Source organism: Lampris incognitus, chromosome 13 (assembly GCF_029633865.1).
Source record: "Lampris incognitus isolate fLamInc1 chromosome 13, fLamInc1.hap2, whole genome shotgun sequence".
Lineage (NCBI taxonomy): Eukaryota > Metazoa > Chordata > Actinopteri > Lampriformes > Lampridae > Lampris > Lampris incognitus.
In genome coordinates, this window is record NC_079223.1 from 50,202,357 (window position 1) to 50,214,547 (window position 12,191).

General features: G+C 47.5%; 1 protein-coding gene across 1 annotated transcript in view; it reads left to right on the top strand.

Moving 5' to 3' along the window:
• The window catches only part of gbf1 (golgi brefeldin A resistant guanine nucleotide exchange factor 1), a 164,250-nt gene that overhangs the window by 54,663 nt on the left and 97,396 nt on the right, over positions 1 to 12,191 (top strand). The window contains exon 4 of the mRNA XM_056291582.1: positions 8,299 to 8,430. Within this exon, the coding sequence (XP_056147557.1) occupies positions 8,299 to 8,430 (132 nt within the window). The remainder of the gene's footprint in view (positions 1 to 8,298; positions 8,431 to 12,191) is intronic.

Sequence of the window (12,191 nt, forward strand, 5' to 3'; positions counted from 1 at the left end):
ACACATGCACCAGCACATACACCAGACATACACACATGCACCAGCACATACACCAGGCATACACACATGCACCAGCACATACACCAGACATACACACATGCACCAGCACATACACCAGCACATACACCAGTCATACACCAGACATACACACATGCACCAGCACATACACCAGACATACACACATGCACCAGCACATACACCAGCACATACACCAGTCATACACCAGACATACACACATGCACCAGCACATACACCAGCACATACACCAGTCATACACCAGACATACACACATGCACCAGCACATACACCAGACATACACACATGCACCAGACATACACACATGCACCAGTCATACACACATACACCAGACATACACACATACACCAGCACATACACCAGACATACACCAGACATACACACATGCACCAGCACATACACCAGACATACACACATGCACCAGCACATACACCAGACATACACACATGCACCAGCACATACACCAGACATACACACATGCACCAGCACATACACCAGACATACACCAGACATACACACATGCGCCAGACATACAGCAGACATAAGTCCATGCACCAGCACATACACCAGACATACACACATGCACCAGCACATACACCAGACATACACAGATGCACCAGCACATACACCAGACATACACACATGCACCAGCACATACACCAGACATACACACATGCACCAGCACATACACCAGACATACACACATGCACCAGCACATACACCAGACATACACACATGCACCAGCACATACACCAGACATACACCAGACATACACACATGCGCCAGACATACAGCAGACATAAGTCCATGCACCAGCACATACACCAGACATACACACATGCACCAGCACATACACCAGACATACACAGATGCACCAGCACATACACCAGACATACACACATGCACCAGCACATACACCAGACATACACACATGCACCAGCACATACACCAGACATACACACATGCACCAGCACATACACCAGGCATACACACATACACCAGCACATACACCAGACATACACACATGCACCAGCACATACACCAGCACATACACCAGTCATACACCAGACATACACACATGCACCAGCACATACACCAGACATACACACATGCACCAGCACATACACCAGACATACACACATGCACCAGCACATACACCAGGCATACACACATACACCAGCACATACACCAGACATACACACATGCACCAGCACATACACCAGCACATACACCAGTCATACACCAGACATACACACATGCACCAGCACATACACCAGACATACACACATGCACCAGCACATACACCAGCACATACACCAGTCATACACCAGACATACACACATGCACCAGCACATACACCAGACATACACACATGCACCAGACATACACACATGCACCAGTCATACACACATACACCAGACATACACACATACACCAGCACATACACCAGACATACACCAGACATACACACATGCACCAGCACATACACCAGACATACACACATGCACCAGCACATACACCAGACATACACACATGCACCAGCACATACACCAGACATACACCAGACATACACACATGCGCCAGACATACAGCAGACATAAGTCCATGCACCAGCACATACAGCACACATACACCAGACATAAGTCCATGCACCAGCACATACAGCAGACATACAGCAGACATAAGTCCATGCACCAGCACATACAGCAGACATACAGCAGACATAAGTCCATGCACCAGCACATACAGCACACATACACCAGACATAAGTCCATGCACCAACACATACAGCAGACATACATCAGACATACACCAGGCATACAGCAGACATACACCAGACATAAGTCCATGCACCAACACATACAGCAGACATACAGCAGACATACACCAGGCATACAGCAGACATACACCAGACATAAGTCCATGCACCAACACATACAGCAGACATACAGCAGACATACAGCAGCTCGGGCTGGGCCTTCATTTAACACTCATTATCCTCCTTCACTGGCACTGTATGGGCATGACATGTGGAGGTTTTCATTTTATAATACACAGTTTTGTTGTCTAAATTAATAATGACAATCTATTAATCTAAAATCTCTCAAAATTAGGTGTAAAATATTTGAAGAGGTATTATTTGAAAGTTGGTTTTGGTTTGGTATCATATTTTACATGGTCAGAACGCTCGGTGTGATGGAGCTCAGTTGTAACATGGTGTTTTCACATATGTACACATACTGATATCCTGCAGAATGTCCTTCCATTATTATCATAATGTATCTATCATATCATCCTGTACTAACACACACACACACACACACACACACACACACACACACACACACACACACACACACACACACACACACTGCCCAGCTCATGAAATATGGTAAAATACATAAATGTCCGTGTACCCATTTAAAAACAAGTGGTGCAGTGAGCTATGCGTTCTTCATGCTCAGTGTCTCTCTGCTCTTCACAAACAAGAGACTACTTAAGCAGTAGTTGTAGAATATTGTGGAATATTCTTTTATTTTACCTGGAAGTTTGAAAGAGTCCCCAAAAGTTACGGTGCAGATGGTAGTAAATCAGAATCAGAAATACTTCATGCAGTTAAAGCAGAAGGCAGTGTGTCCAGGAAGCTGACTGACAAAGGTACATTTCTGTGATATTAATTAGGCTAAACAAAGTTTTTGCAGGGACCCCCCCCCCCACACACACACACAGTGCACAGTGATTGAGTAAGTGATGCCTGCATCATTTTGAAAACTGACTTTACCTCTGCAGTGCATTATGCACTGAATTCACTGAAACTGGTCAGACCCGCCATTCACTGCGTAGACCTTGCATAGTTAATGGACGTAGGTATGACAGTCTATCGCCCCTTTACACATCACACGTTTTTTATTCTTTTTTCCAATTCAGTCTGTATACAGGTGTCTTTTATGGATAAATTCACAAGTACAGGATTTACAGGCAACTGGAGCTTGTGCAGCTTAGCTTGTGCCGAGTGTGCTAGGAGTAAATGGCTGTAGCATGAGTTTTACACAGCATCTGCTTGTTCTGTGGAAAGTTCCTGAGAACGTTGCTGTGAACCTCACCTTTACCCTCTGCTGATGTTTCCTCTGTCCAAACCGCAGCAAAAAGGTGTGCCAAAAGTGGACCGTGAATTTCTGGAGCCAACAAGAATGTTTGTCCTTTTTTTTTTGTTGATTCCCCCCCCCCCTTTTTTTTTTTTTCTTCTCCCCAATTGTACTTGGCCAAATACGTCACTCCTCCAAGCCGTCCCGATCGCTACTCCACCCCCTCTGCTGATCCGGGGAGGGCTGCAGACCACCACATGCTTCCTCCGATACACGTGGAGTCGCCAGCCGCTTCTTTTCACCTGACGGTGAGGAGTTTCACCGGGGGGGACGTAGCGCGTGGGAGGATCACGCAAATTCCCCCCAGTTCCCCTCCCCCCGAACAGGCGCCCTGACTGACCAGAGGAGGCGCTAGTGCAGCGAGCAGGACGCATACCCACATCCGGCTTGCCACCCACAGACACGGCCGATTGTGTCTGTAGGGACGCCCGACCAAGCCGGAGGTAACACGGGGATTCAACCCGGTGATCTCCATGTTGGTAGGCAACGGAATAGACCGCTATGTTGCCCTGATGCCCTAACTAGAATGTTTTTAATAGGCTTTAGAAGTTTCCAAAGGCTTTTAACATGGTGTGGGGTTACAGTGTAGTTCAGGTGGAGTTAGAATCAGACTGATATATACTGTAATGGATTACATGTATATAGCACTTTATCTAGACACACAAGGCACTTCACATTGAAGGGGGTAACTCACCTCAACCACCACCAATGTGTAGCACCACCTGAGTGATGAACGGCAGCCATTTTGCACCAGAATGCTCACCACACACCAGCTTGAGGACGAGAGGGAGGAATCATTGAGCCAGTTACATGGAGGGGTGATCGATCAGGTGGCCAGATGGAGAGAGCCAGGTTGGGAGTTTTGCCAGGACACCAGGGAATGCCCTACTCTTTGTGATAAGTGCCATGGGATGGCATCATGGGATGTAGGTACGAAGACATCTCAAAAGCCATGACAGAACAGGGATCATTGAGAACCTAGCTGCTTTGCTAAAGAAAAGTAAAGCCTTTTATGTTGTTCATGATAGACAAACCTGCCACCGCCCTGCGTTCTTTGTATTTTGTGTTTGGAAACCATCTTCGTGTCACTGACTCTGATAGGTAACCCTGTTAAACTCTGCGAAGATCTGTGACAAACATTTTCAGGACACAACATCACTGTTGAGGTTTGGCTAATCTCTGAAGATCTGTTTCAGAGCGAAGTGGTCTGACTTGGTATAGCCGTTCAATATCTTTCTGTCTTTAAATTATTCAGCTGTGTTTTCCGTTTAGTTCGATAAACTTGGTTCTCTGTATTCCCGTCTACGTTTTGGTGTGTGTACAGCTTGGCTTCAGCTCCTGCGGTCGGCGTTCCCTGCGTTTTTAAGCCCTTTCTGCTCCAATGCCAATGGATGTGCATGTGTTAGAGAAGGCTCCTGTTTTGCGCCAAGCCAACCTCATCCTAAGGTGCTCTCCTGGGGGCAAAGGTTTAGCCTCTCCAGCCCTCTGCTGGGGTCATTTGGAGAGGTAAGCCACACATGGCTGCCTGCTCTCTACTCAGTAGTCGGACGGGGCTCCAACATGGTAAAGGTGGACGGGATTAGGGCCGGGGTGAATCCTGATGGGCTCATTTCACAAACCTTTTCTACCAATTAAGCTGAACTGGACTTGGACTCATATGTACACTTATAGTTGGACTTGTACCCACAAGCACAGCCCCTGGATGGCAACATGCATGGCTGGGTTAGCCGACTTAATCCTCCCTTTTTTTATTTTGGTCAATGTCAGCCAGAGGTCAACCTGGTTATAGTGTGATTGCCTCACCGCGGCTATGGCCGTTGTTATTTATTTCACTCGACTCCACAAGCCCTGGAGCTTTAGCTGAGGTTCAGAGCCTGTATTTAGCCTTGATTTAAGAAGATTGGTGGTGGCTGCGGGCAGCCTGGTTTAGCCGGGCCTGTGTTCACCGATGACCAGCTGGATCAATACGACACAATCGAGTTTTCCAATCCTGGAGTCTTTGGGAACACAGCTGTGGCACTTACAGGTGATCACCCCTGATGAAGTCCTCATCAGGACATATTGACAGATTCATTTGAGCGCTCTCTTTCCACCCGTATCCCATGTTTTTTCCCCACTGTAAAATAATGGGACACTAAGACGGCCTTTAAAAAGTTTTCTGGTGGGTGATGGAGCGGTTGAACCAGCAGAACTCTCTTGCTTGACTCGCAGCATTGCAATTTTTTATTTTTTCCTTTTCTTTCGATGACCTGTAACGGGTATATTGGTTTTCTTGCCCCTATCAGATGAGCAAAAAGTCCTCAGTCCAGTTGTTTGTTCAGATACTTTGCCATTGTTGCTAAATTTATGTGAAAAGGACCCCTACCCCAACCTCCAAAAGCTCAAAAAATGCTTTGATTTTCCATAATGACACAAAGAAAACACGAGACCCTCATGTTATTAAAAAGGAGAAGACTTGCTCTTGGAAGCAAGTCCAAACAGTGACATGGCGGTCGATGAAAGGACCGTGGACATTTCCAAATAATTTCATATTTGATTTCCAAACATGCCACAGGGCTATTGGGTATTGCACACAATAATGCACAGTGGTCACGTGTGCACTTTTGGAAATTGGTCGGACGCTCTTGTCGGGCCCTTTGAAATTGCAAGTGTTTTTTATTTTTCCGTCTCAAGTAAGCTGTAATCCTCCCAGTATTGCTGCGGCAGGCTGCTTCAACACAGCGCCTCGCAGCAGCCTGCGTGACTCAACTCATTTGCCCGTTGTTGTTTTACTTGTTTTGGGTTTTTACAGACCCCCCCCCCGTAATCTTTGAATAGAGAGAGAGGGCATAATTCAAAAGACAGACAGACAGTACTGATTCAAATTTGAGTGGATTGGCCAAGTCTTTTCATGGTGTGATGGAAAGCGGTGAAGTGATAACAAGAGAAGACAAATGAGTTTTGTAAGCCCTCTTATAAGTCCGAATGTATAGGACGCAGCCTGCAAGCCGACGCTTCAGAGCCCTTTTATTTTTATTAATTCCCCCCAACCCCCCCCATCAGGACCAGTCACTGTCATTCTGCTGCTCACTTACTCAGCACACACCTGCCATCGGACATGATGGTGATTGGGGGGGGGGGGGGGTCCAGGAGGGCTGCAGGCTACCACATGAGTCGCCAGCCGCTTCTTTTCACCTGACAGTGAGGAGTTTCACCAGGGGGACGTAGCGTGTGGGAGGATCACGCTATCCCCCCAGTCCCCCCCCCCCCAAACAGGCACCCCCACTGACCAGAGGACGCGCTAGTGCAGTGACCAGGGCACATACCCACATCCGGCTTCCCACCCACAGGCACGGACAATTGTGTCTGTAGGGACGCCTGACCAAGCCGGAGGTAACAGGGGGATTGGAACTGGCTACCAACACAATCTCCGTGTTGGTAGCCTACGGAATAGACCGCTACGCTACCCGGACACCCGGACATGATGTTGTCTTGGTGGGGTTTTTGTCGTCGCTGTGACCATGTTGAGCTACATACCTCCTCCACTGTTCTCGTCTTTTTCATTAATGTGTTATTTATCTTCCTTCATAGCCACCTTACAGAGGAATTGTGGGAAATTGAAGAATAACAAACTAGGGAGATTTATCAAAAGGTGTCCTTTGAACATCCTGTCATTTTCTCAAATAGGTTGTTCACTGCCTCTGTCTCTCTTTTCCAATCATCTCTCCTTTCTCTCTGTTTTCATGCAATATATCCCCTTCCTCCCATCTCTCCCTCCATGTTCCCATCTCTGGAGGAGGAGCAGCAGCAGCAGCAGCAGCAGCAGAGAGAGGGTTACAGCCTCCTGCACTGCTAATTCCCCATTGATCTGCTCCCAGAGGGCAGCATGGCTGTTTACACAGACATCTATGGAGCCTGGGTGAACAGTATATTAAACTGCACACAATGCTGTTGACCACTGTGTCCTGGCCTGCTGTTTGTGTGCACAACAACGTTTGAGCCCAAGGCTTTCTGAGGCACATCACACGTGGTGTAGATTTGCAGAAAATTCCTGGCATGATAAGTGAAGATATAAAAAAGGCCTTGAGGATGTTTAAAAGTAATATTACCAAGTAGTTAGTGTAGAAGCAGCACAGGAGTTTTCTGGCACTCGGGTGGTGTAAGTTGGTAAAGAAGCTAGCTGAGAATGGGGCGTCTGGGTGGCGTAGCGGTCTATTCCGTTGCCTACCAACACGGGGGTTGCCGGTTCGAATTCCTGTGTTGCCTCCGGCTTGATTGGGCATCCCTACAGACACGGTTGGCCGTGTCTGTGGGTGGGAAGCTGGCTGTTGGTATGTGTCCTGGTCGCTGCACTAGCGCCTCCTCTGGTCGATCGGGGCACCTTTTCGGGCAGAGGGGGAACTGGGGGGAATAGCGTGACCCACCCACGTGCTACGTCCACCTGGTGGAACTCCTCACTGTAAGGTGAGAAGAAGTGGCTGGCGACTCCACATGTATCGAAGGAGGCATGTGGTAGTCTGCAACCCTCCCCGGATCAGCAGAGGGGTTGGAGCAGCAACCGGGACAGCTCGGAAGAGTGGGGTAGTTTGCCAAGTACAATTTGGGAGCAAAGAAAGGGGGAAGCTAGCTGAGAAGTTAAGGGGTTGCCCGTATCATATTGTCTCTCAGCCCCCGATATGCAGATGTATACCTGCGTGCTGCAAACACGGGCTTGAAGTGAAGCCAGCGAGCTGCAGGAGCAGCAGGAAATGTGATTCCTGCAGATCTTTGTCTTTTCTTTTGGTTTTGAACTAATTCTCTAAAGAAAAGCCATATACAGCACTTATGCTGGATGTTCTGCATTTGAGTGATGCTGACGCAGAGCAGGATGTGAGGTTTTTGTAGTTTTGACCAAGTGTTATAGATTGTGCTTTTTTTATTTTCATTTTTTTGTTTATTTATTTTCATATTTTTTTTAACCACTGGCTAGGATGGTACATGATGTCAGGACACTTTTAGTTGTCCTGATGATTACGTGATATTAAGAGTCAAATTGCCGCCATCTTTTTTTCAGTTTCTTGTTTAGTGTTAGTTTACGGGGTGGGTAGTAGGGGCACTTTTCGCTGTGCTTCTGACACTTGATTCTCTTTCATTTCAGAGCTGAATGATGTGGAGCCGAATGTGTTCCTGAGGCCCTTCCTGGAAGTCGTGCGTTCTGAGGACACCACTGGACCAATCACAGGCCTCGCCCTCACCTCAGTCAACAAGTTTCTTTCCTATGGCATCATTGGTGAGAACACGCCTCATCCTGAATAGCTCATGCTGAGGAAAAGTAGTTCTGAAACACAGGTTTGTCAGGAAACACTAACAGCACAGCTGTGGGGAGATTACTTTGCTAATTAAGTTTAGTGTTTTTGACGGACTAACTGCTACTTAGTACAGTAACTGTCCTTTTTCATTATTATTTTGGGACCCCCCCCCTTTTCTCCCCAATTGTACTTGGGCAATTACCCCGCTCTTTCGAGCTGTCCTGGTTGCTGTGCCACCCCCTCTGCCCATCCGGGGAGGGCTGCAGACTACCACATGCCTCCTCCGATACATGTGGAGTCGCCAGCTGCTTCTTTTCACCTGACAGTGAAGAATTTCACCAGGGGGACGTAGCGCAAGGGAGGATCACGCTGCCCCCCCCCCGTTCCCCCTCCCCCCTGAACAGGAGTCCCGACCAACCAGAGGAAGTGCTAAGTGCAGCAACCAGGACACACACCCACATCCCAGATAGCATCCGAATGTGGGCCACTTCAGGCACTTGATGGCCTTCTTCTGGCCCTGACAAAATGGATGTGAGCCTGAAGTGGCCCACATGTATAATAGCAAATATGGCCCAAATATGCCAAATCAAATGTAGGCCTTAATTGGCAAAGTTGCGGTGCTCTCGGCAACATGTAATCTGGATGTGACCCTGAAGTGGCCCATGTGGTAAATGGTCAATATGACCCAAATATCACAAAACAAATATGGGCCACCCCTGGCAAATATGTGGCACATGTGGCATTGCTATGGCTTGGTTCTGGCCCAGATCTGGCAAACAGGAGTGGATCACCCAAGTGCCATCATTCCACGCGGTATGTGGGCCGGATGAAAGAAAGATGAAAGTCAGGTGTGGGGCGGGTCCAGGCCACAGCAATTTTGCTATCTGGGATCTGGCTTCCCACCTGCAGACACAGCTAACTGTGTTGGTAGGGACGCCCGACCAAGCCGGAGGTAACACGGGGACTCGAACTGAAGATCCCCGTGTCGGTAGGCAACGGAATAGACTGCTCCGCTACCCCGGACGCCCCCTAGTATTTCTGACTGACTAACTGCTACTTAGCTCAGTGACTGTCCTGTTAATGGTGAATTTGGATGGATTGGTTTTGGAGACGCGGTGCAGCTAACTTAAATGTATGATTAAGTTGTCACAGAGCCTGAAATGAGAGCGTAGAGGGTATATAGAGAGTAATCATCATTTACACAATACATGTCTGTGATTAATCTGTCAGTCCTGACTAATACTTGCTGCTCATCAGTTCCAGGAATGCTAAGAATAGCCTATTCTCATCACTGATGCGTAAGTTCAAGTTTTTTGTAGTACAAACAGCACAGGCTGTGCTCACCATCCCCAACATGGAGATATGGCCTGCAGTTGGCCACTTGTTTTGTTTTGTTCAGTGTGAAACAAGCATGTATCACCAAAAAATTCTAGTCTAAATAGTAGAGGTTGAGTAAATAGCGTTAAACTTTTGTCCAGACAGCCGAGTTGAAATGGGATCCAGGGTTACGTTAAATACCAGGCATAAAATCCTGCTCAGATGTCCATTTTAAGAGGTTGTTCATGCACTTCCTGCAGCCAGTTTGCCATAGTTTAATCAGGGTGGTGTTCATTTGTGTATTCTAAGTGAGTAGCAGCAGCAGCAGTCGGTGCTTCTAGACTGGTCCTTCTGAGCTCCAGGGGACCTGTTAAAAACACTGACCACCTGTCTGCAGTACCGACGAGAGCCAATCGGTGCTGCCTGACCTGCTAAAATATGCATCAATTAATCACCCGAACCTGACCCTGCCCACAAATCTCCAAGTTTAGCCAAGGCCACAGCAAAGTGGAGTGTTGCAGTATGTTATTTTGGGGCTGTTTGCCTTGTATGATACACCTGAGGCAAGGTAAGGCAAGGCATGTTGATACACCTGAGGCAAGGTAAGGTAAGGCATGTTGATACACCTGAGGCAAGGTAAGGTAAGGCATGTTGACACACCTGTAGCAAGGTAAGGCATGTTGATACACCTGAGGCAAGGTAAGGTAAGGCATGTTGATACACCTGTAGCAAGGTAAGGTAAGGCATGTTGATACACCTGAGGCAAGGTAAGGCAAGCCATTTTGATACACCTGAGGCAAGGTAAGGCATGTTGATACACCTGAGGCAAGGTAAGGTAAGCCATGTTGATACACCTGAGGCAAGGTAAGGCAGGGCATGTAGATACACCTGAGGCAAGGTAAGGTAAGGCATGTTGATACACCTGAGGCACGGTAAGGTAAGGCATGTTGATACGCCTGAGGCTAGGTAAGGTAAGGCATGTTGATACACATGAGGCAAGGTAAGGTAAGGCATGTTGATACACATGAGGCAAGATAAGGCATGTTGATACACCTGAGGCACGGTAAGGTAATGCATGTTGATATACCTGAGGCAAGGTAAGGCAAGGCATGTTGATACACCTGAGGCAAGGTAGGTAAGGCATGTTGATACACCTGAGGCAAGGTAAGGCAAGGCATGTTGATACACGTGAGGCAAGGTAGGTAAGGCATGTTGATACACCTGAGGCAAGGTAAGGCATGTTGATACACGTGAGGCAAGGTAGGTAAGGCATGTTGATACACCTGAGACAAGGTAAAGCAAGGCACGTTGATACACCTGAGGCAAGGTAAGGTAAGGCATGTTGATACACCTTAGGCAAGGTAAGGCATGTTGTTACAACTGAGGCAAGGTAAGGCATGTTGATACACCTGAGGCAAGGTAAGGCATGTTGATACACCTGAGGCAAGGTAAGGTAAGGCATGTTGATACACCTGAGGCAAGGTAGGTAAGGCATGTTGATACACCTGAGGCAAGGTAGGTAAGGCATGTTGATAAACCTGAGGCAAGGTAAGGCATGTTGATACACCTGAGGCAAGGTAAGGCAAGCCATGTTGATACACCTGAGGCAAGGTAAGGCATTTTGATACACCTGAGGCAAGGTAAGGTAAGGCATGTTGATACACCTGAGGCAAGGTAGGTAAGGCATGTTGATACACCTGAGGCAAGGTAGGTAAGGCATGTTCATAAACCTGACGCAAGGTAAGGCATGTTGATACACCTGAGGCAAGGTAAGGCATGTTGATACACCTGAGGCAAGGTAAGGCATGTTGATACACTTGTAGCAAGGTAAGGTAAGACATGTTGATACACCTGAGGCAAGGTAAGGCATGTTGATACACCTGTAGCAAGGTAAGGTAAGGCATGTTGATCCACCTGAGGCAAGGTAAAGTAAGGCATGTTGATACACCTGAGGCAAGGTAATGTAAGGCATGTTGATACACCTGTAGCAAGGTAAGATAAGGCATGTTGATATACCTGAGGCAAGGTAAGGTAAGGCATGTTGATACACCTGTAGCAAGGTAAGGTAAGGCATGTTGATATACCTGAGGCAAGGTAAGGCATGTTGATACACCTGAGGCAAGGTAAGGCAGGGCATGTTGATACACCTGAGGCAAGGTAAGGTAAGGCATGTTGATACACCTGAGGCAAGGTAAAGTAAGGCATGTTGATACACCTGAGGCAAGGTAAGGTAAGGCATGTTGATACACCTGAAGCAAGGTAAGGCAGGGCATGTTGATACACCTGAGGCAAGGTAAGGCAGGGCATGTTGATACACCTGAGGCAAGGTAAGGCATGTTGATAAACCTGAGGCAAGGTAAGGCATGTTGATAAACCTGAGGCCAGGTAAGGCATGTTGTTAAAACTGAGGCAAGGTAAGGCAAGC